Source organism: Ambystoma mexicanum, chromosome 1q, assembly GCF_040938575.1.
Source record: "Ambystoma mexicanum isolate Mex_15411 chromosome 1q, UKY_AmexF1_1, whole genome shotgun sequence".
Classification (NCBI taxonomy): domain Eukaryota; kingdom Metazoa; phylum Chordata; class Amphibia; order Caudata; family Ambystomatidae; genus Ambystoma; species Ambystoma mexicanum.
The window spans coordinates 585,027,859-585,054,859 of record NC_090922.1 but is presented as its reverse complement, the minus strand read 5'-3'; the positions used below and the strand labels follow the sequence as shown (position 1 = coordinate 585,054,859).

At 48.6% G+C, this 27,001-nt stretch overlaps 1 protein-coding gene across 6 annotated transcripts in view; it reads right to left on the bottom strand.

Moving 5' to 3' along the window:
• Nucleotides 1-27,001, bottom strand: part of LOC138532704 (flavin-containing monooxygenase 5-like) — a 338,239-nt gene that overhangs the window by 37,949 nt on the left and 273,289 nt on the right. For all 6 annotated transcript variants that reach the window (XM_069641089.1, XM_069641088.1, XM_069641092.1 and 3 more), the window contains exon 8: nt 11,361-11,716. In XM_069641089.1, the coding sequence (XP_069497190.1) occupies nt 11,361-11,716 (356 nt within the window). The remainder of the gene's footprint in view (nt 1-11,360; nt 11,717-27,001) is intronic.

Genomic DNA, 27,001 nt, shown 5'->3' with positions numbered 1-27,001 from the left:
ACCTTCTCGAACCTCTCGTTGAGGTTTATGAACCTCTCGTTGAGGCCTATGGACCTTTCGTTGAGGCCCCTCTCGGTCTCCACCAGTTCCTCCTCAGAGGCTGATTCCGAGTCTGTAACGGCCACCGCCCCCCCCCCCTCTTTTGCAGCCGGAGGCTTCACGGGGGTCTTAGCGTTGGGCTGGAAAGAGGATTCCCTCAGCGGCGGCAGGGATACTCTGGGCCCAGAGGCCGTTTCCATTGGCGTAGTCTCAGCCGGCTCTGCCGGGGTCGCAGAGACCACTTCGGTAGAGGCCTTAGCTGGGTGGATCAAGGCCCTCACCACCTTAGGTGCACCCTGGGCCTTCGCCTTGGGGGAGGGTCAACGCCTCGCTCCCCCTTCGAGATCGACTGGGTCCGCTTCAGCGGCCTACCCGGGTTCTCAGACTTCCTCTTGCCCGACCCAGAGCGCTGGCTTGTGGCCGAACGTGCCGGGGAATAGCGCCCTGCTGGGCAACCGAAGAGCCCGAGCTTTTGGCGCTCCCGGAGCCCGCGGACTCGCGGTGCTTGGCCTTCTGTTGGGCCCCCATCGCCGGGGCGCCCTCAAAGGACTTAGAAGCCCGCTCAGACTTCTTCTTCGCCTTCTCACTTACTGTGCCCTTCTCCAGCCAGGTGGCGAGGCGGGAACGACCATCTTGTTTGGTCTGTTCCGAAAGGTTCTTGCAGAACGCACAGTCCTTCTCCACGTGCGTCTTGTCCCCATGGAGGCAGTAGAGACATTGCGAATGCTCGTCCTCCTTGAAAACGTTATATAATCCGCATCCAGGGCAGTTCCTGAAAAGCTTGGATCCGGGCGTCGAGCTCCCTTTGTCCTGGGCCATGTCTTGAGGTAGGCCGCAGATCTTCCGGAATCCTCCAAGAAGTGTAAACTCGACGAAAACTTCACCCTTGAGGGGCGTAGAAGAATTCCGAAACGGGTCCCCGTTATCGGAAGTAGAAACGGTGGAGCTTGAGGCTCGATTAAACCGAAAAAATGAGAAATTCTCCAGAAAAAACATGAAAACGCAGTAAAAAACTTGAGAGCTAAACACGAGGACTCCCAACACTTGAGCCTGCGGTAAAAATCTCAGGATGGCTGCCAGGGGCGGGGCTTAGGGAGAGGGCAGTCATTGGCTGGGGGCAGTATGACCCAGAGATCAGTGATTGGTTACTACTAAGAAAGACAGATCAGAAACGAAACTGATTCTGATTTTTTCTTTACCGAGGATTCCCAGCCTGACGATGGGGAATATTCATGAGCATGTGAATCCATACCAGACCCCATGCTGGAGAAGAGATTTGTCGCCGTGCGGTGAGTCGCTTTTTGGAAGAATTTTCTTATTGATGACATTTGCAGTTTTTTATGCTTAGTAAGGGGCCGATGGGCAGAGTTTAGTCTGCCCGGGGCCTTAGCACTGGGGGCCGTTTTGTCAGGAGATTCAGTGTCTTCGCACTAATTTTTTCGTTGTACCTCTTTGACGCCTGCTGAGCTCGCTTTCAATTGGGGGTGTTTTGCACTGTTTTCCCCCCTGTCATCGGATTGTGATTGTTGTTTTGCATCCATATCTTTACCGCTGTTCTCTACCTCAAATGTTTGTGCAATCGTACTGTCAAAATTTGCCACGCAACCGTTTCCACTCCCATTCCCGTTCAATGTTTCACCGTGGATGCTGACTCCTCCCTGTAAGCTCGAGTCCTGGCCAGCTTGCAACATCTTAGCCAAAGGAGAAGCATCTGTGGCCTGCCCGACCAGAATCTGCTGGTCTAAATCCAAAGGAAGCCCCCAAGATGGTGTAACATTCGTCAGAGCTATTTGTGTGTTTACAGCAACTTCACTGCAATGTTCATGAGGGAGGGGGCCTGCGGGGGAGAGCCGGAGCGGGTCGGACAGGGGATCTTGCTCCAACGTCAGCCCTCCGGCTGCCAGCGGAGAAAGCTCACCTTCCACCAGAGCCCTCCCACCCTCTTCCCCTGTCAGGGTTGTAATTGCTTCAACCCCCTCCTCCTCAAGGTGCCTCGGCCCCGGCTGACTCTAGGCCGAATCAAAAGAAATAGTATTTATCTGTGCTGAAACTTGCAGCTTTACGTGCGGTTTATTTTGAAGCACATGGTCACCGTTTTGCAGCGGCCGTTGTGAACATAGTTTTGAAGGGGCAGACTGAAGTCTGTCTCGGGCAGGCTGCTAATCAATCCCCCCTTCTTTCGAGTCTCGTTGTAGCTTAGAGCTACGTAAACATCTTTTTTCCCCCTCTCCGATGATCTGGGTTGGTGGAACAATTATATTGCTCATCATAATTGAAGCCATTGTTGCTGTGAAAGGTCTGTGAGCGTTTGATGCGGTGAGTTCAAGCACGGCTGATGAAAGAACAAACGCCAGAAGCTTACCTGCTTATAGCCTTACCCTTCTGTGACTGAGGGTGGCTGGGGGCAGACCGGGGGAAGACTGGACTCTTCGCCGGACTCCGCGCGCCGGAGGGGGTTTTAAAGCAGTTAATCGAGGTAGAAATGGAACTAGGGCCCACGTCGTGCAGCTCCTCTCACAAGCAAAAAACAAAGTAGACTGGGGGAAGACTGGACTCTTCGCCGGACTCTTCGACGGACTCCGCGCCACGCTCCGGAGGGGGTTTTAAAGCAGTTAATAGAGGTAGAAATGGGACTAGGACCCACGTTGTGCAGCTCCTCTCACGAGCAAAAAACAAAGCAGACTGGGGGAAGACTGGACTCTTCGCCGGACTCATTCCATTTTCCACTGGTTACAAGGGGAATAAGGGGCACGAAGCTGACTTTACAACTCGTCTAGGATTTCATCCTTCGTCTTCTAAGTGCGCTTCGCTTCATGCCTGCATGTTATTTTCATTCCTATGGCATCCGCGGCCATTAAGCACCTGTTAAAAAGCAGGTGGTTTCCATAAGGATTCAATAGTGATTTTCAGGTGGCATTTACCATTTTAAAAGACGCAGAAGAGAAGGAACAAGTTACTTACCTGTAACTGTTGTTCTCCAGCATGGGTCTGGCATGGATTCACATGCTCATGAATATTCCCCGTCGTCAGGCTGGGAATCCTCGGTAAAGAAAAAACCAGTATCAGTTTCGTTTCTGATCTGTCTTTCGTAGTAATAACCAATCACTGGTCTCTGCGTCATACTGACCACAGCCAATGACTGCCCTCTACCTAAGCACCGCCTCTGGCAGCCATCTTCAGATTTGGAAGCACGTGAAGTGGCAGTATGACCAAGTGAAGAGCCGCAGAGGGGTAGGCGGGAGGGTTCGCATGTGAATCCATGCCAGACCCATGCTGGAGAACAACAGTTACAGGTAAGTAACTTGTTCCTTCTCCAGCATGGGGTCTGGCATGGATTCACATGCTCATGAATAAAGAATACATAGCAGTACACACATGCACAACCACGGGAGGTGGCAAAGGCTCAACATTAAGCATCACATCAACTCAACATTAAGCATCTTACCTCCTCACCAGGCTCACCTCAGGCGAACAGGTTGCGCAGCACTGCTTGGCCGACCCTGGACTCCTCCCTGGAATCCCGGTCGACGCAGTAGAATTTCGTGAAGGTGTGCGTCGACCTCCACGTAGCAGCCCTGCATATGTCCAGCAGGGGCACACCAGATAGGAACGCCGTGGTAGCTGCGATCGCTCTGGTGGAATGGGCTCTCGGACGGCCAGGCAGCGGTCGGTTTGCCAACCGGTGACAGCACATGATACAGCCGGAGAGCCATCTGGAGATGGAAGCCTTCGAGAGAGCCTTCCCCTGATTGACAGGTCCAAAGTTCACAAAGAGTTGTGACGTCTTCCGAAAACCCTTCGTGCGGTCCACGTAGAACTTCAGCGCTCTAGCTACATCCAGCGAGTGCAAAGTCCTCTCAGCCGGCGACGAAGGCGACGGGAAAAACACAGGTAACACCAAGGGTTCGTTGAGATGGAAGTCCGACGGTACCTTGGGCATGAAGGAGGGGTGCGTCCTGAGCACTACCCTCGTGTCGTGGAAAGTCAAGTACGGGGCCTTGCAGGAAAGGGCCTGGATCTCTCCCACTCGTCGTGCGGAGGTGATGGCCACAAGAAAAGCTGTTTTCCACGATAGAAACTTCAACGGGGCCGAGTGCAGAGGCTCGAACGGAGGTCCCATGAGCTTGGTCAGCACCACGTTGAGCTCCCACGCCGGGGCCGGAGCCTTCACCGGCGGGAACGATCTGAACAGTCCCTTCATGAACTCTTTCACCAGACGATGAGACCACAAGGACGTCCGGCCCGTGGTTCTGGTGTATCGGGAGATCGCAGCAAGATGAATCTTGATGGACGCGTGTGCCAGACCAGCTTTGGCCAGCGTCAGCAGGTACGGCAGTACTTGGGGAGCCGTAATCCGTAGAGGGTTAATCTTCTGTGCGTGGCACCAGACAGAGAACCTCTTCCATTTGTGTCCGTAGCATTTAAGAGTCGAGGACGCCCTGGCCTTTGCAAGAACCTCTCTGCAATCGGCCGGTATGTCGTATCCTCCAAACTCTAGCGCTGCAGGAGCCAGGCCTGCAAGTTCAGCGACTTCGGGTCGTGGTGGAGGATGGCGCCTCCTTCCCTGGAGAGTAGATCCGCGTCCGCCGGCAGCTTGATCGGCGGGGACGCTGACAAGTCCAGAAGGTCCGGGAACCATATCTGCCTCGGCCACGCAGGTGCGACGAGGATCATCCTGCACCGTGACCTCTTGAGCTGGTTGACGAGCCGGATTAGCAGAGGCAAGGGAGGGAACGCGTAGAGGAACAGGCCCTCCCAGGGGAACGAGAAAGCATCGCCCATGCTCCTCGTCTGGGGAAACCTGCTGGCGAACCTCCGGCACTTGGTGTTCGTGGCCGTCGCGAACAGGTCGATCTGGGGTGTGCCCCACCGTCGGAAGAGGCGATCCACCAGATCCTGCCGTAGTTCCCACTCGTGGCACGAGCGCAGCTCCCTGCTGAGTGAGTCGGCGATGGTGTTCTTTATCCCTGCCAGATGAAACGGCACCAGAAAAATCCCTTGGGCGACGGCCCAATGCCACAGGTCCTGCGCCTCCTTGGACAGCGCTGGGGACCTGGTTCCGCCCTGTTTCCTGATGTAAAACATGGTGGTGGTGTTGTCGGTGAAGATCCTCACCACCTTGCCCTTGAGGGACGGAAGGAAGGACCTGAGGGCCCAAAACACTGCACGGAGCTCCAGGACGTTGATATGTAGGGACTTCTCCGTCGGGAGCCAGAGTCCCCTTGCGTGCAGATTTTCGGTGTGCGCTCCCCACCCTTCCAGGGAGGCATCCGTGGTCACAGTCTCCTGGTGGGCTGGGGTCTGGAAGTCCATGCCCGCCGTCAGATGCGCGCGGGTGCCCCACCACCGTATCGCTCGTCGGAAACTCTCGTCGAGCTTGATCCTTTCCTCGAAGCTGCCCGTCGTCTGGATCCAGCGCGCATCCAGGAATTCTTGCAACGGGCGCATCCGGAGCCTGCACATGGGAATGAGGTAGATGCAGGAAGACATCATCCCGAGGAGGGACTTGATGGACCTCACTTTGGCCGCGTCGGCCACCAACATCCGTTGCACCTTGCCCAAGATGGTCCTGGTCCTCTCCTCCGACGGGGAGGCCAGAAGGGACACTGTGTCGAGCCTCGCTCCCAGAAACAGTGCGACTTGCGCGGGCACCAGGTGGGATTTGGCGTAGTTCACGGAGAATCCCAGGTCCGTGAGGAGTTGGACGGTCCTTGCCGTGTGGACCACGGCGAGCTCCCTCGTCTTGGCGCGGATGAGCCAGTCGTCCAGGTAGGGGTAGACGTGAATCCCCTCGCGGCGCAGCTGCGCCGCCACCGGTGCAAGGCACTTGGTGAATACCCTGGGTGCCGACCGTAGTCCGAAGGGAAGGGCTTTGAACTGGTAATGACGCCCTTGGACCACGAATCTGAGGAATTTGCGGTGCCCCTTTAGGATGGGAATGTGGAAGTAGGCATCCTCCAAATCCAACGACGATAGGAAGTCTCCTTCCTCCAGCTGACCCAGGACGTGCTGGAGGGTGACCATCCGGAACTTCTGCGCCTTGATGAACTTGTTCAGACGTCGCAGGTCTAGGATGGGGCGCCATCCTCCCGTCTTCTTCTTCACGAGGAAGTATCTCGAGTAGACTCCGGAGCCCCGAAGCCTCTTTGGGACGAGTTCGATGGCGCCCTTTCTGAGCATCGCCTTTACCTCCAGGAGAAGTTGAGGGACGTGAAGTTCTTTCCTGGCCACGGGGGGGACGCGCGGGCACCTTCTTTGAAACTCGAGCGCGTGGCCCCGGGCCAGGGCGTCCAGCACCCAACGGTCGGTGGAGATGGACTCCCACACGCTGACGAAGCCCGCCAGCCGGCCTCCCACCGGGGTGCTTCGGTGGGGGCCCGACCCCACGGCCGGTTCAATCCTGCTTGGACGCGGCCTTGCCGCCTTGACCTCCTTGGCGACGACGGCGGGGTCCGCTAGACTTGCCTCGTCCTCTGTAGGCCTCTTGCGACGACGAGCGGGCCGCTTGACGGTAGGAAGCGAAACCGCCGCCGGAACCTTTGGAGGCGCCCTTGCCTCCGCCGCTCCGAAAGGGCGTCCGTCGTTGCAGGACTCCAAGGGCCCGGGCCGTCTCCGTATCCGCCTTGATGGCCTGAAGGGAATCGTCCACTGTCTTCCCAAACAGGTTGTTCCCGTCGAAGGGCATGTCCAGGACTCTGGTCTGGACGTCCTGCCGGAAGTCCGTAGCTTTGAGCCATCCACGACGTCGAAGGCAAACGCCGTTGCCCAGCTGGAGGAACCCAGTGTCGGCGATGTCCGTCGCCACGGTGATGGCGTGGTCCGAGGCCACCTCACCTTCCTGCAGGATCTCAAGGGCCTCCGCCCTCTTGTCGTCCGGCAGAAAATCCAGCAGGGGAGCCATCTTGTACCAGAGCTCCCTGTCGTAGCGGGCCACGATAGCCAAGGCGTTGGCCGCTTTAATCGTCGTCGCTGCCGACGAGATGACTCTACGCCCCATAGTATCCAATTTCTTTCCCTCGCCGTCCGGCGGGGAAGTCGATGTGGAGGCCGCACCCCCCCCCCGCTTTCTTCCTGGCTGCCGCGGAGACGACGGAGTCCGGGGTAGGCTGCGCCCGGAGGCATAGGGGGGCCGTGTCCGGGACCCGGTACTTTTTCTCGTACCGGTCTCTTCTAGCTGGCGTCGTGGAAGGGTTCTTGAGGAGGGAAAGGCCCTCATCCCAAATGTCGTCCAGCAGAGGCACTGCGAGGACCGTCTTCCTCTTGGCCTCGCGCCGCTGATAAAGGAAGCCTTCCTTTTTCTTCTCCTCAGGGCAGAGTTGGAAAAGCTCTGAAGCCCTGGAGATCATGGAGTGGAAAGATCCGATCTCGTCGGGCGGAGAGGCCCTGGTGGGAGGCGACGACGGAAAATCCTCGTCGTATGCCTCGTCGTCCGTACCCGTCGCTGCCGTGTCAGTCCCCGTATCATCCCCTCGGGTGGACGGGGAGGAGGGCTGGAAGGGGCGCGACGGTTGAAAAGGAGGTGGTGGATGGATCCTTCTTTTCTTGGTAGGGGGAACACCAGAAGGTCCCGGTTCTGGATCCCCCGACGGGAGAGGTTCCTCCGTCGGTAACGGTAGCCTTGTCCTTATCTCGGAGCATAAGGACTGTATGGCCAACAAAATGGCCGCCGAGTTGTCTTGCGGCGCTGGCAGAGGGGAATCCGACGGGCGAGCAGGGGCCCCGTCGGTATCCTCGACGATGTCGTCGTCGTCACCTGCGTCGGGGTCCATTCCGACGGGCTGGCCTTCTTCCACGCCTAGGCCGTGGCTTAAGACCTCGATCAGCTCCTCTTCTGAGGTTGAGGCCGACTCTACGACGACGCCCTGCCCCCCCTTCTTCTTCCCCACGGAGGGTTTCACGGGGGTCCTATCGATGGGCACAAAGGAAGACTCCCTCCGAGGAGGCAGGGAGATTCTGGGCCCTGAGGTCGCCACCACTGGTGCAGCCACCACAGGCTGAGCCAGGGCCGCCGCGACCGTTTCGATAGAGGGCTTGGTCGGATGGATCAAGGCCTTCACCACCTTAGGTGCGCTCACCGCCTTATCCTTGAGGGAGGGGGCACTGCCACGCTCCTCCTCTGCCTTAGAGCTCGACCGGGGCCTCTCCAGGAGCTTCGCCAGGTGCTCGGCCTTCCTCTTACCCGACCCAGAGCGTTGGCTCGTGGTTGATGGTGCCGGGGAGGGTGCGCCCTGCCTGGCGCCCGTAGAGCCCGACCGTTCGGCGCTCCCGGTGCCAGCGGACTCGCGGTGCTTGGCCTTATGTTGGGCCCCCGTCGCCGGGGCGCCCTCAAAGGTCTAAGAAGACCGCTCGGATTTATTCTTCTTCTCGCCAGACGGGCTCTTACCCTCCAGCCAGTTGGCGAGACGTTGATGGCGGTCCTTCATGGTCCGTTCCGACATGTTGCCGCAAAACGCACAGTCCTTCTCCACGTGCGTCTTGTCCTCATGAAGGCAGTAAAGGCAGAAAGAGTGTTCGTCCTCCTTGAAGACGTTCTGCAGCTGGCATCCAGGGCAGACCCTGAACAGCTTTCCGGGCGTCGAGCTTCCCTTCTCCTGGGCCATCTCCGAGACCGGGCCTGAGAAGCTTCTGGAGTCCTCCGAAGTGTAGCTCGACGAAATCTTCACCCTTGAGGGGCACAGATGAATCCGACACGGGTCCCCGTTGATCGGATGTAGGATCGGTGGAGCTTGAGGCTCTTTTGACCGAAAGAATCGAAGTTTTTTGTAAAAAGCGCGAAAAAATAGCACTAACGCTCGAGAGCAATAGCACGAGGATCCCAACACATGAACGTGCGGTAAAAATCTGAAGATGGCTGCCAGAGGCGGTGCTTAGGTAGAGGGCAGTCATTGGCTGTGGTCAGTATGACGCAGAGACCAGTGATTGGTTATTACTACGAAAGACAGATCAGAAACGAAACTGATACTGGTTTTTTCTTTACCGAGGATTCCCAGCCTGACGACGGGGAATATTCATGAGCATGTGAATCCATGCCAGACCCCATGCTGGAGAATAGGCGATTTTGCTGGGTTTTAATCTTCATGTTTGCACTTCGCCTTGTACATTGCAAAGGACCCAACGGCATGTAAGTGCTACCATTGACGATGCCCTGCACGCAATTATCATTTTGTGAAAACGGACCCCCTGTGTGTGTTTGCTGCACTGCTCATAGTGAGGACACTCTTCTGTGTGCGGAAAGGCAGGGGACTACATGCTCGCATGGTATTTGTCATTGGAGATTTGAGCATCACGTCCTGTTTATTATTTTTCATTCTAGAACTTGAACTGCCGAACTTATTGGAAACCCCCAAAACTACAAGGCTCCGAATGCAAAGAAACAAACCCCAGGACTCGGGTAGCTTCTCCCGAATGATACATTAGGGAATGTATGCCGCTATATGTATCTGGACCTTTCCTTTCTTTTGGTGCCTATCTCTGATTTTATTATTAGTGGGTTGTGTATGTTTGTGCTCTTTCTTCCACCAGGTATTTAGAGGGAGCAGGGGATGTATATCACCACACTATGTCATCTTTCTTTGGTACTGGGGACATAGGTGTATCTGTGCTCGTTTTGTGTGTGGTAGGAGAGCAGAGGGCACAACTGGAGCTATGGAGCAGCAAATGTAGGGAAGAAAGTGAAGGGGAGGTGAAAGTGAATGGTGAGGTGGGGTAGTCTGGGAAGGAGCAAATGAGAAGATCATTAATGGGAGGGGAAGAGAGAAGAAGGAAATGTAGGGAGAGGGAAGAAGGGCCACAGCCAGGGTGGGAAACAGTGAACAGGAGGATTTGCGAGAAAAAGGGAGAGAGTTAGCGAGGACCCAACAGAGAGGCCAAAAAAGAGAGAAGAAACTGAATGGGAGGAAAAGAGCACGACACAGCAGAGACACAATAAGAGGTAAAGAGACGAAGGGGAACATGCATAAGATAGCATAGGGAGTGATCGATGAGATGAAATTTGAGTGAGAAAGGGAAGGAGAGAGTAAGGAGGGAGGAGAACATGAGACAGAGAAGCAAGGAGAGAGGAAGAAACTGAAGTGGATAGACAGGGAGAAGAGACACAAGACAAAGAGTCAGAATGCCAGGGACAGAGAGGAGGGACACAAGATGGCGAAAAGACAAAACGGCAGAAAGAGGAAAGAGGCAAAAGAGGAGGTGGTGATATTGAGGCAGGGGAAGTAAGAGCGAAGCTCAGTGAAAAGAAAAAGGAGAGGGAAGGAGTGAGCGAGAAGAGGAGAGCTTGAACACGTGAGAGTGGAAGAGACAGAAAACAGGAATAACACCAAAAATGAAGAACAATACATTGCAGTGCAGATGGAGTGAATAGAAGGATAGTGAAGAGAAAATACAGGAAAATGAGGATGACGGGGCACCAAGGCATTGATGATAAATACGTTTGGGGCTCGATGCACTGTGTCAATTCTGTCTTTAGTACCCAGCCTTTTGTTGTTGTCCAATTAGGACATATGCAGTCTCCTGCCATCCTGAAATTGAATTACCATAGACATGAGGCTCCCAGAGCAGGCCCTCACCCTCAAGCAAGCTACCAGGGTCGTATCATTTTCATCGAACCCTCATTTGTACAACGTCACTATTTTTTGGCTCCTCTTCACTCTCAAAACCAAGTCATTCCTGTTGACTTCAATTGGGCCACTTAAAATAGCATATGACCTAACACCTCGCACAGTTCTGGACTTAAGTTTTACTTTAATATATTTTTTAAATCTAAATGACCCAGACCCAAACCCCACAATGATATCGATGGACAAATCAAAGGCCAGGATAAGGGCGCATAGTCATAGTGTTCTGGTTTGGACAGAGGACATATGACCTCTTGCTATGCCGCCTGCCGCAGCCACCCACTTTACCAGGGGCAGGTAGTCTCCCAGCATGCACCACTCCCATCTCCACCAACCCTTTTCCGGCCGCAGGGGAACCCAATCTCAAAAATGTTTGCTCAAGTGGGCCTCTTCTCTAGCAGGCATTTTCACCATCAAAGACTACATGACATAACATTACAATGCCCCTTCCTGACTAAAATTGATCACGAGGGAATGTCAACTTCATGGATCCTAAAAACGAAGCTATGTATAACTGCAGCATATTTTGTTACCAGGATGTGTGCCTACGGCTCAGAGCCTAGCTTGGAATAGGTTCCACTGATGCAACTCCCTGTTTAAAATCAAACGAGTCAGTATACAAACTTGGACCAAAGGGTTGCTAGCATTATACCTTTTGCACCTTTTTCTGGGGTCCCCAACTCAAAGTAGAATACACTTTGCACCTACCCTTAAATACTCTGGTGGCCCAGCGAGCCTGGAGCTCAGAAATAGGCATGATGGCTCCAAGAGGCTGGACTAGGCCGATGACAGCCACGGTCGGCTTCTCCAGGTGAGGAGGGAAAACAAACTTGTACAGGGAGACTTGATTGTTGCTGACGTTAAGCACTGAATCTTCAAAGAAGGGAAAAGCAAAGTTATATCCTGTTGCAAAGACAATCGCATCAATATTCTCCTCCACTGTCCCATCTTCGAAGATGGCAGCCGTTTCGGTAAACTCCTTGATGTTGGGTTTCACCAGGACAGTGCCAGAAATGATGCGATTTGGCAAGTCATCATTCACCATGGGGTGTTGGTTAAACAGCCTAAAAAAAGGTAAGAAATGCATTGTAAGTAATCTGCCACAAGAGCTAAATTATTAACAATTTTTATTTCCTGTGTGAATTAAGTCTTTGTTTTCAGATTTCATTCTGCTTAGTTATTCCAAACGTGCACAATATTTTAAAACATTCTTTAAACTGTTCATTCAATTTTTCCTGGTTCGATACAATTCATGAATGCATGTTGTGTGGCAAACATTTAATAAAGTTATCATTGCACTTCCACACTTCTTTTTAGCATTACTCAAAAAGTCTATTGAAAACGATTATTTTGCGCAGGCTGTATTATTTATTATAGACACTCCCGTTTTTTGCAAACATTATTCTTCCAACACATTCAGAGACTTTGCAATACTATTGCATGGACCGGGAAGAGTATGCGGCTCAGCTTGAAATACATGGAGGAGAATCAAGGGCAGAAAAGCCTTAGAAGCAGCTTGTCCCAAAAGAGTAACATCTTCTTTTATTTGCCCCTAATTGATCTTCAAATTGCTTTTTTCCCTACTCTGAAATGACGGACCCTGGGTGTATTGACGGATTCCGTTTGAAATGTGGCTATCTGCTGTTCGTTAAAGAAGTCAGTCTGAAAAACCTTGCAATCAAACATTTCTGGTTGAACCGATATTTTTAAGTTCATAAAAATCCAGCTGTTTTTGAATAACCTTGTCAGAGACAGTGGGTAAGGTGACTGAGACAATGGCCATACATCAGGGGACATATTGGAAAATGGTTTTCCGGTGAGAATGGATGGACTAAGTATAGTTTTGAATTTACAAATAGCTTCCTTTGATTATTTGAGATGGTTAAGGAGATTCAGTTTAAGCAGTTGTCCACATTTTTACTGACTTTGTAAGGGAGCTGCAAAAACCACCCCACAAACACAGGCTCTTCAGATGTGTTGGCTGGCTCAATCTGAAAGCGGATAAACTAGAAAGAAAAACCTGTTCAGGTGTGGAATGTGAAAGGAGTTTCACTTGACACAATTATGCTCATTCCTGCCAAAACAAGTAAGGGCACAAAAACCACTCTTTAACCGTGCCCACTTTCCTTATATTATCTGCATGTGACTTGGTTGCTTAGGCACAGGGTATTAGGTGGCAATGCCCGACACCACTTAGTAAATTTCAAAGTTGCACCAAAAGAAACCTGTGTCCCTAGAGCGCTAAGTCAATCAATATTCAATTGCGAAACATTTTATATCTTACTCCCAAATTATTTCAAAGAAATGGCATCTTTCATTATTTAACTCTATAACTGATTTAATGGTCTTTTTTATTATAAAATAGAGGAAGAAAAAAACATGGATGACACGCAACACACGGTTCAACCCTTAGGGTCTTTCTCAAGGCTGACTGTGTATATTAAAACCAATTGAACACTGCATGAATAAGAAAGAAGCAAATAAAAAAACACAGCACAAAATAAACAGAAGTGTATGCGAGGAAGACAAAATGACCAAGAGAAGAGAATTAGCAAGCATTAATAATAGTTCTTCCACGAATCAACATTAAATACTACAAACCTGCACCCTGATCTCTGACGCAATCTTAATTAGAAATTGATGTGTCCAAATTAGCATCCAGTAATCCTTAATTGCATGCGCAAGACTTATAGCAAACATATTATATGATTACACTAATGTCACCACAGGAGGAATCAGTAGAAGCCAATTTGGTGTTTTTAATATTAGTTTATTCATTGCAGAACAAAGCACGTTATCTATATCATCTTCTGTGTATGTAATTCAGCCTACATTTGCAACACAATTCGGGAAGTAAGGACACGGATCTGTGAACATGTGAACGCCATGGGGAACCAGGATCCAAAGTTTCGAATGTCAATTCACTTGCAATCTCATTACCAGATGGAGGACAGATACAATCTCAAATTCGTGGGATTTGAGAAAGTAACCTGAGGAGCTAGAGGTGGTGATTGTGAACTGACACTATGCTAGCTAGAGGCGCGATACATTTGCGAATTCAGGACGGTGCTTCACGGATTGAACCCAGATTATGAATTTAATGTTTTTTGTGAATTATCCAAACCTAGCGTGATCTTGCAGGAATCAATAGGGACCATTATTTCCCCCGAAGATACTGATGTAAGAATTGGGCTTGGACTGAATGCCACTGATCAAATTACACAGAGACACAAAAACATGCAAAGAGTTTGAAGACATTGGTCTAAGAACATACTAATGGCACTAATATCAACCCCAATTAGCCATACTTACGTGGCATATGAGCTGGATTAAGGTTTGTCGCTGTTTTTAATTAATGCATTTTTAGCAATCAATATTGGAATAGTTTAAAAAATGATACTGATCCAATATTAACTGTGCACTCCATTCTTAACATCAATGCATAAATGCTATTTAGCACATTTCGCAATAACCCTCCTAGGTTTTAGTCACTTTCCAGCACAAAATTAAAAAAGAAGATAGAAATACAGATGTCACACACTGTACATACAACACGTACCTGCTAAAATGTTCAAAATGGTGACCGTAATAGCTACGCGGAACGCCAGGCACAGATAGCAGAAGTAAGGGCATTAGCGCCCATGACTGTTTCTGTAGATAAGAAGAATTGAGGAGTTCCACCCGGTTGTGTGATTCTGGATTGGGATGCCGTCCCTTTTTCCCTAGGAGACCTTTTCCATGGGGCCAGGGCGGTGCATCCACAGAACAATAATCCCCCTGGGGGTGGTTTACTGGGGGAGGATCGCATCCACTGAGAATGCTATATCACCCTGCTTTACCATATCCACACTTTTTCCAAATCCTCCTGCCCCCTCTCTGGGTAGAGCTAATATATATATCGCTATCAAGTTAGCCAAAAAAACCTACATGACAACACTGAAAAAACAGATAATAGAAAGTATTACGCATGCAGCTTTAAGGCTGTTACTGTGATGAAGAAGATGGCCAGGAGAACAAGGATCACACGCGAGAAACTGAGCAAGCAGTGTAGTTTCCAAAGGACAGTGATTGGCTCTAAGTAATACATCAGTTTGACACAGGAGTTCCCGAGAGGTCCAGGTTCAAGCTCTTGCTCAAACAAAAGCATCAGTGAGATGCAAGAGAGAGAGCGCCATCCCCCGAAGAGAAATAGCGGGAGCTGTACACTACACAGATGTGAGATGAAGTGCAGAAGAGAGAGAACGTGCAGCTGCAGACAAGCTTGAGTCTGCAGGGCCATTGCAGATCCTGCTGGATGCCTGAAAGCTATCAGAGCCTCGATGAGTGATACAGCTGCTCGGGAACCGCAGGTACCATTAAGAAGGAAGCAAACAGGTACACAGGTTGCCCAGGAGCTGAGAGAGGTCTGGGGAAGCATTGGGGTGAGCTCAGGAGCTGGAGAGAGAAGGTCTGGGACCCTAATTCAAATGAGAGACAGTTGTATACTTGGCTGGAGAGTGAACCAAGAGGATACAATGCAAAGGTGCGCGTCTGTGACCCACACCCAAGAGTAAGAGAGTCTCAGACTCTAATGAAAGAGAGAGTCTGGGACCCTGAAGTAAAAGAGACAGTTGTATAGTTGGCAGGAGAGTGAACCAGATGGATACAACGCAACCGTGCAAGTCTGGGCTGCGCACCCAAATGCAAGGAGGTCTGGGACCCTGATGAAAGAGAGGGTCTGTGGCCCTGAAGCAAATATGAGAGAGTTGTATACTTGGCAGGAGAGTGAACCAAGTGGATATAATGCAACATTGCGAGTCTGGGCCTCGCACCCATACGTGAAGCCAGGGTTTAAAGCAAAGAGGGTCTGGGACCCCGAGAGAAGAAAAGAAGCAGTACAAGAGAAAACACTTGTTTGTCAGGGAAGCAAACCAAGCCGTGTAAAGTATTGCTAGTCTGGGACCTGCACTCACATGAGAGATTGAAATATCCAGCAACTTAAGATAAGAACAACTTTAGGGTAAAGGAACACAATCCTAGCACTGGGATCCTACCCCTGGTAGCGGAGCATAACACGCTGGTAGGATACAGGAACTGTGAAGCCAAGCAACAGTTCCTCATTAATTATCTAGAGACTTAAGATAAGAAGAAGTCTAGGGGAAAGTAACATAATCATAGCATTGGAATTTGGTATTTTAGAACATTATTTTGCATCACTTTTATTACCAGCTAAACTGGGAAGTTTTCTGTTAATTGAAAACACAACAAACACTTTTTTGAGAAGAGACCATCCTTGCGCAGTTATCTTAGATTATTAGTGTTAGGGACAAAAGTATGTTTTGGGACACGACAGTGACAGACCTTTTAGTTTTTGACTTTCTGACAATTTCATTACTTTCCTTTGAGGTAGGCACTCCCCTCTTGGCTTTAGGGACAGAGAGGCATTTTTCCAACCCTCTTTTATTAATAAAAGTCTATATCCAAAATCATACCAGCCTTACTTCTGCACCCTTACAATATGTAATAGTGTTGTATTCCCAACCTCATTTCGTATATTTTAGATGTACATGGGAACAGTACTTCATTGAACACGGGGACTATCCTGGCAGCAGATAAATGACACCAGATCATGATGCTACAAAGGAATTAGAACCAATTGTAATTGAAGGTGGGTAAAGTTATAACCAGTTTGGTCACTGGTATCCCTCCATTCTTTGCACCATTGTGGGATAACATACCACAATTCCTATTATTACAGATACGCAAGTCGGAATTGTTACAACTCTCATCCTCTGCATGAATAAATCCATAGTGACCTAATTTTTATCAAGTCAATCAAGCATTGTGAATACCCCTTACTCTCCTCCCTCCTCTCTTTCTACACTCCCTCCCGCTCCCTTCATTCAGCTGATCAGTTCCTTCTGACTGTCCCTCCTTCCCCTTGTGCCCCCTCCCGTTTCTGCTCCTTCCAGCTCCTAGCTCCCCTGCACTGGAACTCCCTACCTCTCTCAATTTGTTCTATTCCTACTTTCTCCTCATTTTGCACCTCCCTTAAATCTCTCCTTCTCCACCCCTGCCTTGAAACTCCCTCCCCTTCCTGCTCCCCCTTCTTTCTTTCTCCTTTCCCTTGATTCCCTCCCTCCACTCCCTATCACCCCTCTCTCACCCCCCCTCTCCTCCTTCTCCTCCCCTCCTCTCCTCTCCCCCACATTCCCACTGCTTTTCTTTCCCCATTCCCTCCAGTCTTATTGCTCTTCTTAATGGTTTGTTAATTGATTGATTCATACTGTAATTTGCTTCTACCGTTATATTGTTATGTTATGCTCATTGTATGAAGTTATTCAATTGTGCAGCGCTTTGGCGTTAAGCGCTATATAAACTAATAAATACAAATACAAATATCTCATAGCATTATTGGGATACGGTACTCCTTAACAGTTACCATTTCAATTTTATTTTCCCTGTTATTTATATGCCAGTGATCTACTCTGAAAGCTTCAAAATAAATTAGGACATGATGGAGGGTGTCACCCATTGAGTGAATTTTCAGAATAGAAGGTGTAAATGATTGAGGTTGGTAGCCTTTGGTGGGACTCATGGCTTGTACTGATGCCTCCTATTGTCACGTTAGAATAATCATATATATGTTCGCTATAAGTCTTGGGCATGCAATTAAGAATAACTGCATGCTAATTTGGACATAACAATTTCTAAATAAGATTTCTTCAGAGATCCAGACGCAGGGTTGTAGTATTTTGTGCTGATACTTGGAAGAATTATTATTAATGTTTACTAATTCTCTTCTCTTGATCTTTTTCTCTTCTTCCTCCCACAAATTTCTGTTTTTTGTGTGCTTTGTTTTTTATTTGATTCTTTCTTTTTCATACGCTGTTCTTTTGGTTGTTTGTTTTAATGTACCTGCGCTATACACGATCTACATCACAGCCTTGAGAACGACCCTACGAGTTGAAACACGTGTTGGCTGTCATCTATGTTTTTTCCTCCTTTTACAAGACAAAGGACCATTGGATCATTTATAGAGTTAATGATGAAAGATGCATTTCTTTTAAATAATTTGGTAGTATTATATAAATTGTTTTGCAATTGAATATTGACTGAATTAGCGTTCTAGGGGCATACATGATTTACCCCAGCCAATATGAAAATGTGCTAGTCCTTTGTACTCCCAACATTTGTCATTGACACCTGAAAAACAAAATGCATTCGTCCGGAGTAAATTCTGCTTTGATCTATATATGTTTGAGCGTCACAGTCATACACAATGTTACTGAAAAGGGGGCTGGTGAGGTATTGACTCAATGTTTGCCCACAGTAGTTAGGTAATGCTCATATTTAGTTATATTTGGGTTTGGCAGGAGCAGGAATTTAAACTGGCCAATTATATGATGGGATTGGCTTGTTACATACAGGAAAGCATTAGATTATTGCTATCTCGCTGAAAATTAAAATGGGTAATTTATTTAGAGTAAACCATACTGAACTAGCAATAGCAGGGGGACCATTGAAAGGATCAAGCATCGGGTGCTTTTTGCCTCATTTTCATCAAAATAGGGAAGTGCAGAAAGGACACAAGCTTATTGCACCTCAACTCATGTCCTTTAATTAAATTAAATAACATTTAAGAAAATAAAAGGAATACAATATAACTACATTTGTAATACAGTAAAAAGTACAAAGCTAAATGATTGAAATCAAATCTTGAAGCACTATCCTTTAGATAGGAAGCCTTGGTGTTAACGCTGATAGATAGCTGATGGGCATGACCATGTGTGAGGGGAGGTTTTGCAAGTGGGAGGGGGTGTTTTGTATGTATATAAGATAGTAGGAGATTTTAGAGGTGAGTTAGTAAGTTGGAAAGAAGAGTAGTCGACAAACTAGGGATACATGTAGAGCATGCAATGCAACATTTGACTATCCAGGTTTTGGGCTACAGCTAACATTAGCTCTAGGCAGCATAGTCAATGGTGAGGGATCATGGGAGTCCCAGCCGAAAACATCCTGAGAGCTGCAGGTTGCAGATCTCTGATGAAGGAGGAAGAATGAATCCATTGGACACAATCAGAAAGGACAAATAATAGGGCATCATCAAGGAACATGGTTAGGGTGGTCTGTTAGATGTTTGCGTTAGTGTTAATTCAATTCCAATTGGTTTGCGTGGAATCACAGTGAAAGAGTCAGCTTTCCACTAAGTCTTTGCAGACTAATTGTGGCTAGGTGGAATGTTCCTTTAGTATGTTGGGTTGAATCTATAAAGCTTGCATGGGGCCCAACCAAAAGAAGTGTGTTCTCCAATAGTTCTTTGTTGGTGAGTTGAGTGTGGTTTCCTGGTATGATCATATCATTTAGGAATGGTGGTGTGGGAGGTTGCCAAGAGCAATGGCAGTGGTTCAGATTCATTCAAAACCTTCCACCCATCTCTTTTGTGGTTACAGTTTATCTCACTATGTGAGAGAGGGTATGCCCAGACGTGGGTCCCTTGCTCACTGCGCCATAGGGAACCAAGCTGCACCTCACTGAAGAGGCCCAACAAGGCCGGAACATGTCTGGGGTTGCTTGTGTTTCCGTGCAGAGGGGACCCGGCCTAGCAGTTCGTGATGGGCTGCTACCATTGGTGGCAGTACCTGACTGATTTGCATATGGCTGGACCGCTTTTGCAATGGCACAGACGGGCTAAAACACGGTGGTGTGGAAGGTTGCCCAGAGCAATGCCAGTGGTACAGATTCATTCAAAACCTTCCACCCATCTCATTTGTGGTTACAGTTTGTCTCACTATCTGAGAGAGGGGATTCCCAGACGTGGGTCCCTTGCTCGCTGCGCCACTGGGAACCAAGCTGCACCTCACTAAAGAGGCCCAACAAGGCCAAAGCATGTCTGGGGTTGCTTGTGTTTCCGTGCAGAGGGGACCTGGCCTAGCAGTCGGGCTGGGCTGTTACCATTGGTGGCAGTACCTGACTGATTTGCATATGGCTGGACCCCTTTTGCAATAGCGCAGACAGGCTAAACAACGGTGGTGTGAAAGGTTGCCCAGAGAAACGCCAGTGGTTCAGATTAATTCAAAACCTTCCACCCATCTCTTTTGTGGTTACAGTTTGTCTCACTATGTGAGAGAGGGTATGCCCAGACGTGGGTCCCTTGCTCGCTGCACCATAGGGAACCAAGCTGCACCTCACTGAAGAGGCCCAACAAGGCCGAAACATGTCTGGGGTTGCTTGTGTTTCCGTGCAGAGGGGACCTGGCCTACCCTTTTCTGGCTGGGCTGCTACCATTGGTGGCAGTAGCAGATTGATTTGCATATGGCTGGACCCCTTTTGCAATGACACGGATGGGCTAAAAAATGGTGTGGACGGTTGCCCAGAGCAATGCCAGTGGTTCAGATTCATTCAAAACCTTCCAACCATCTCTTTTGTGGTAACAGAGAGTGCTGCCATCATTCTCATCGTAGTACTTGGCCTGAAGTTAAGAAGAGTAACAAATACTCTGGGACTCAGCCTACTCGTCCCAGTATTCAGAACAAAGTTGATATGAAGAGAGATTCATTCCCCAAGTTGCAACTAGGAAGAGAAGGACTATCAGGGACACCGAAGAGAGACTTTGGCCCAGCATTCCTAAAATACACAAGGCTAAAGAGGAAAGGCCAAACAGGAAAGCAGTCAGGGGAATGAGAATGGGAAAAGTCACCTAGAGGAACTACATCAGTTACTTAAAGCTATTGCTCAACAATGTCAGAGGATTGCATATTAAAAGCAAGATCTTTTGTTATTTGATAGCGGAAGTAACATATCCAGGAGAAGGAAGTCCTTCTCCTGGACATTTGCTGTTTCTTATAGTTGTAGGGATAGAATAGCTTAGATCTGGATGGATGACAGACAATTTGTTTTTGGACTTCTCTAAAGACGGCAAGGCCTCTAGTTAGTTGGTAAGGTAGGGAACCCGAGAGATTAAGGATAGTTAGGCATTTTCTTCTCTGGTTATTGTGAGAAACCTGGGGGTATTCTCACTTCTGCTCCCCTGGGATCCTCTGCACAGGTGGCCAGGGAAAGGCCATCGCTTTGGATCGTGACCCTGGGGGTGGAGAAGTGAGGGAGGATCACCTGGGTGGAGGGTCCTTTGGGATTAGGAGTGGGGTGCCCTCAGCGAGATGCAGTATTCCCCATTCCCCTTACAGGAAGAAACCCTTGTTCCAGGGGCAGTTATGGGATATTGTTATCCATGTCTCATTGGCTGAGAAAAGGGCATGAGATACCCTCAGTCCAGATGTGTCAGGAAGAGAGCAAATAGGGAGGATTATCTGGGTGGAGGGTCTGTAAGGACTGGGAGGTGGATGCCTTTAAGAGAAATATGGTATCCCCCTTTTCCTACTATTGATCAACCCAACCCTTTGCCTACCTTTATTAGGTATTTTGAGTCAACTCCCCTGACTTCCTCATGTATGACTGTTAGATATACTGGGACTAAGAAGCGGCAACTAGGAGCAATGAGGACAAGGTGCTTTTACCACTCTGGTACTGGGACGAGGAAGAGGCCTGCTGAGAATACTTGAGGTCAGGCATGTCCTCTTAATGATGATCCGACAGGGCTAATTGTACCACCGCACCTGCAGCCTGTTAGAAGGGGGCAGGTGTATAAAATACCCAATATAGGTGTAGGAAGCAGCAGATCAGGAGAGGGTGAAGCAGAAGAATCCGTGGCATTGAAGTAGCAGCAGCAGAGAGGCCAAGGAAAGCAGCGGGATGCCTGGGTGCTGGGGCTCTGTAGAACCAAACAAACATCATAATGGGAGACGTAACTGGAGGCTACCCCTTGTCATGGTGTTCGCAGTGCTCATTCTCCTGGGGTCAGAAGCTGACCCAGGAGTGCCTGGGGGGCAGGAGAAGGAGTCCTGAAGCAGAGGACCAAAGGCCAACAGATCTGCGCTGCGAAAATGCTGAAAGATGCAACCAGTGATTTTTTATGCGAAAGGAAACCCGGTGTGGGAGTGTTTGAAGTTATGCAGCGGATTGCTATGCATCGAAGCGGTCGCGTGGATGAGAAGTCATGTTTTCGAAGGTCTCCGAAGCGAATCCTCATCAACTCCTGAATAACTGAGAATACATTGTAGCGGAGTGGTCGTGTGTACGTAAAGACACATTTTAGAAGTATGAGAGTGCAAGGCACGATACAAAGGTAATTTCTCTATACTGCTAACAAGGAAATGAAATGAATAAAAGCTCTTCTAATTGTTACAAAGGTCTTCGAGTGCTGGGCACATTGTAAAAAGCAACTTACAGAGACTTATAAAACCAAAGTGAAATTAATTAAACCTTTTTAAATGCTACGAACATCTCTCAGTGCTGGGCACGTTATTCAAAGCATTGTACAGTGATTTGTAACAACAAAGCTAATTGAATGAAGATCTTTAACACCTACAAAAATTCAGAACTAAATGAAAACCGTACCAAACACCCTTGCAGTGAATGCAACTTCAGATATAAGCACAATTTATATGTATTGAACTTACAAGTGAACTTTCACAGAAGTTTAACAATACAAGGGGACTAAATACAAGCAAATCAACCATACCTTGGGCTCCAGAGTGAATGGAACTTTGGAGATGAACTTTAACGAATGGTGAGCTGCAGCTTTCCACCAAAGATATTTTGATACCAAGACCAACCACATCCAGAAGGAGCAACTGTGGCACAGACCTTTAAGAAAACTGGAAATTCTTACATACTGGAAGCAAACCTTGAGGAAGGGAACCCCAAGGCTTTATCCTGCTTTTGTGGTTGGAAGTATGTTTTGAAACTTGGGGAAGGGACCCCCGAATTCTGGTTAACTTTCTATCTGAACTTAAGGCAACCCTGAGACATTTATTTGAAAGGGAGCTGAAAGAAAGCTTTGAGTTGGACAGAATTCTGAACTTTGTGTTGAACACTGTTTTGTTGGTTGCTGCAACCCTACACATTGTATGGATTAGTTGGGAGGGCAGGTATATGGTTTGGACACAGACAGATTCCTAAATTGAACTTTCAGACTTTGACTTTCCTTAGTTTTTGGTTTGGTAAGGAAACTCACCATAGGACAGGGCAAGATAGGCGTTTTTCCATCCTAATGTTTAAGTTAATAAACTTACTTGTATTGGTAATTAAGAATCTGTTGTCTGTGTCTTACTCTCAAGATGCCTTCACAAATGGTGTCAGCGTGGGATACTGCTCAACCGATGCAAGTTGAGGGGCCCTTATGTGGTTAATAATTCAAGAAACCTGAAGGAAGGATACAATTGTGTTAGGACAGTTTTTCTGAAGTCCAACTAAGGGCTTAGTAAAACCATTCAACTGAGACAGTACAAGTCTACACTCTTTGTATAAGGCTGTACCACCTGAGTACATGGGAGAATAGACAGAGCAGCCACGCTTATCTTTGGAGGGAGAGAGGGCTGCAGGAAAGTACATATAACCTGTAGTATACCAAGGATTCAATAGAAACACTTACAACCAGATGTATTATAACAAATAAAGGTTTATTATGAGTACAAGTAGGCCAAGTTAAGCCATGGGGTAAGTATTGGTCATAGAGTCAAAAATACATCATAAAAACACAGCACAATGCTTGAAGGTACACAGACCAAAGCATAAACCTTTTCTGGAAACCGAACAGTATTTCTAAGCAAGTTGGACCTTATCATACACATTTAGTATAGGACACACCTATTCATGGGGAGTAAACCCACAAGTTACTTTTAGATTACTTTACAGTAAGACAAGGGAAGTAGACCCTGTCAGTGATGCAGTGACACTCAGCAAAGAAATCATATAATCAACCAACTTGCCAATTTACTTTTCTGAATAGTGGAACACTCATCCAAGATACAGTAGAAACCTATAACTATTATTCAGGATAACACACTGTTATACTAGGTGAGTAAGACCTTTTGGTGTAATATATAATTACACTTGATTTGCAGCTCAGTGGAACACAGTCTAAGATAAGCAAGAACTATTTACACTAATTTAAGATTGCACCGGGGAGACCAAGGTCAGCTACTCCTACAGAACACTTTTTGAGAATGGCACACAGCTATTCTAGATAGGTAAAACCTAAGGTTGCAATATACTATTACAGTTGCTTTTCAGGTCAGTGGAACGCAGATTGAGATAAGCAATAGCTATAAAAATGAGTAACATCTAAGGCAGACTTAATCTAAACAAGCTATACAGCAAGTTAGGTGAAGCAAGACCCATTTGGGTCACTACTATTCCTGTTAGGATATAAATGTAGGAAAGTGGAGCCAACAGCATTACTTTTGGGGAAGAGGCACAACCAATTCACAGGTTAGTAAAATAACTTTATATATACTTTTCGGAATGGCCCAACACACAGTCAAGGTAAGTAAGAATGTTTGTAACTGCTTACTCTCAGAGTGGCAGTTACCAACCAACTCTTTCACAAGTAAATACTTTCAAACACTTGTTATTATTTTCAAGACAGCACCCATTACTTATCAAGCCCTTTCCTAGTCTATTAAATGAGTTCATTCAGAGGCAGGAGATGGACCCTAGTGGTCAAGGGGCCAGCTGTAGGCAGAATGACATAGGGTTCAGTTGCAGGCAAAAGTCAGAGTTCCTGTGGAAGCCTGTTCAAACAAGTAAGTAGTTCACTTTAACTTTAAAGTTAGTTAGGGTCCAGTGACTTCTGAGAAGACACCCTAGGAGGATTCCAGCAGTGGGCCTTGGTGAACTGGATGAGAGGACTCCCAATCACAAGAACACCCCAAAGCTTTACAGAAATCCCACAGGCTTACGGTATGTAAGTGCCCCAGGCAAGTGGTTCTTCGCACTGTTTACTCAGCACAGAAGAAGAGGTTGCAGCAGCGGAGACTTCAGGATCTGCAGCCAAAAACCTGGCCGTTGAATTCCTTGTCATGAAGACAGGACACTGTAAGGGTTTCTGCAGCAGGGATCAACGGGGAAGGCTGCCGGCAAGAGTATCTTTGCAACTAGTTTTGGTGCCCTTTTCAGGAGCCAGAAGAAGACTGAATATTGCTGATTGGATTCTCATTGGTTGTAAGGTCCAGCACTTTAGTGAGGGGACTTTTCAGACCCGATTCACGTCTCTGGAGTGCCAGCAGGATGCCACCAAAGTTTCAGCTCGATTTGGAATTCAGAAGACCATGAACCGCACAATGGCTCAAGGTCCCAGGGTATTGTGGTATTGCAGCTGTGCAAGTTCGCAGCACGACGTGGGATGGTCCAAAATGCAGGTCTTCTTGAGTCTAGTGGATCTCACCAGGCTGTGGGTAACCATCGTCCTTTTCGGGATCCCCAGGTCGATTGGAAGGAAGGGTTACAGCAAGCTCCGGTTACACAGCAGGCTCTCCAGTCGCTGTAAATCACTATGGCCATGGTTTAATGTTCCTCTTCGGTTTCAGCTCCAGTGGTCGACTTGTCAACAGCTTCCAGGTTTGGAGTTTTTATCAGCAGCTACAGCACAACTTCTACATTCTGCATTTTACAGCAAGGGGCGGTCTGGTGGTCGAAAAAGGACAGACAGCTCCCCACTGGGAGTTTGTTCCTTTCAGGCAAGGTGAAAGACAAAGAGCTGCAGGGTGTTATGCTCACCTGATATTGCCGGGGACGTCTGGAAGGCTCTGAGATCTGGAACCCTGGATGTGCAGTTACCCAGTGCTGAATAATGAATCTGCAATTACAGAAGGGAGGATTTGTGATGACTGTCTCTAATGGGTGAATCTCCCACCTCTCGCTGACCGATTCCCTTCCCACTGGGTTCTTTTCTCACCTTAGTTATTTGTAGGATGAGCTATCCGTCCTGCGTTTCTTGTGCAGGGGCGCTTGACATTTGTTGGCGAGCTGCCAGAGTTGCTTCAATGGTGCAGTACGCCTTCCTTGGGCCCACACCTGCTGTGACCCCGAATCTGCTGGTAGGCAGGTAGGTTTGTTAAGTCTTTGTTCTGTTTATGGTGGGAATTCGTTAATATCTTTATCTCCTTCTTTTCAGGTGCGAGGTTCTTGATGCTGGCATGCCGGATGGAGAGGCACGTTTCTAGGTAAGAGAAAGCGCGAAGTGCAGCGCCTTTATTGGCCCTCATTACGACCCTTGCGGAAAGTGACTGACCGGAGCGCCACAGCATAAATAGCGTTTCCGCCATTGCACGAAGGAGCAAAGTGCGGCCCATTCCGACCCATCGGGCACGAGCACCACGCCACGGCGGAAGTGCAAAGTCCGCGATGGCGGAAATGGCCCAAAAACAGCCCACACCGCCGCCGTACGGCGCCCTAGGTGCAATACCGCCACCCCTCTTAGCGGTCACCGCAGTGTGCGCCTACCGGAAAGGACGGTGACCGGAAATATACGGAAACGGAAGTTAAAACATGGGCCCGGAACGGGAAACATCCCGGCGTACACCTATAAAAACACTAAAACCACACAACCACTAAAATCACTACCCTGAAACACACCCCAACCCGTCACCCACCCTAGCGAAACCAAGAAAAATGGGAAAAGTAGCGAAGAAAGCGTGCGACCGCAAGCGGCAGGTCCACTTCTCCCGTGAGGAACTCACCGTGCTAACAGAGACCCTCCAGGAGAATGCTGCCGTCGTCTTCTCCACGCAAATGACCAGAACGGCACTTGCAAACAAGAAGACCATATGGGCTCTGGTGGCACAGCGGGTAAGTGCGGTGGGGACCGCACCCCGCACCCCACAGCAATGCCGCAAGCGATGGGACGACCTGCGGATACGCGTCCGCAGCATACTCTCTGCCAACCGCAACATTGCCACAGCCACCGGGGGAGGTCCTGAATCACCCATCAAGTTGACCCCCTGGGAAGAAATCTGTGCCTCCACCATCGGAATGGAGAGCATAGAGGGAGTCGGAGGGATGGAGAAAGGAGTGCAGACATCCGAAGATTCAGGTAGGTGGGCCAGATAAAACAATGCCAAATCCACACAGTCCATCCATGTGAAGTACCATGCGTCCACATAGTGCAACAGAAACACATGTCCAGGAGAACGTCCACACACATCGGCCTGATAGCGCACGTTAAAACCCACAATAAATACATAAATAATTAAAAACCCCTAATACACGCACTACACGTGCAGCAGGCACACCCTAACTGCAGGCTGCCAAACAACTGCACCCTCACTCCACACACAAATCAAAGCACCTCCAAGGCCCCGACCCAAATCACCCTCAGGTACCACCCCAATGCATGTGATACAATGCCATTCCAATTCCCACAGACCCATCAATAACCCTCGCCCTCCTTTACTCCACCACAGGGTCCGATCCAAACGACGAGCTACAGGACACCCCTACCAGCACACCTGCAAAGAGGGCCAAGACCA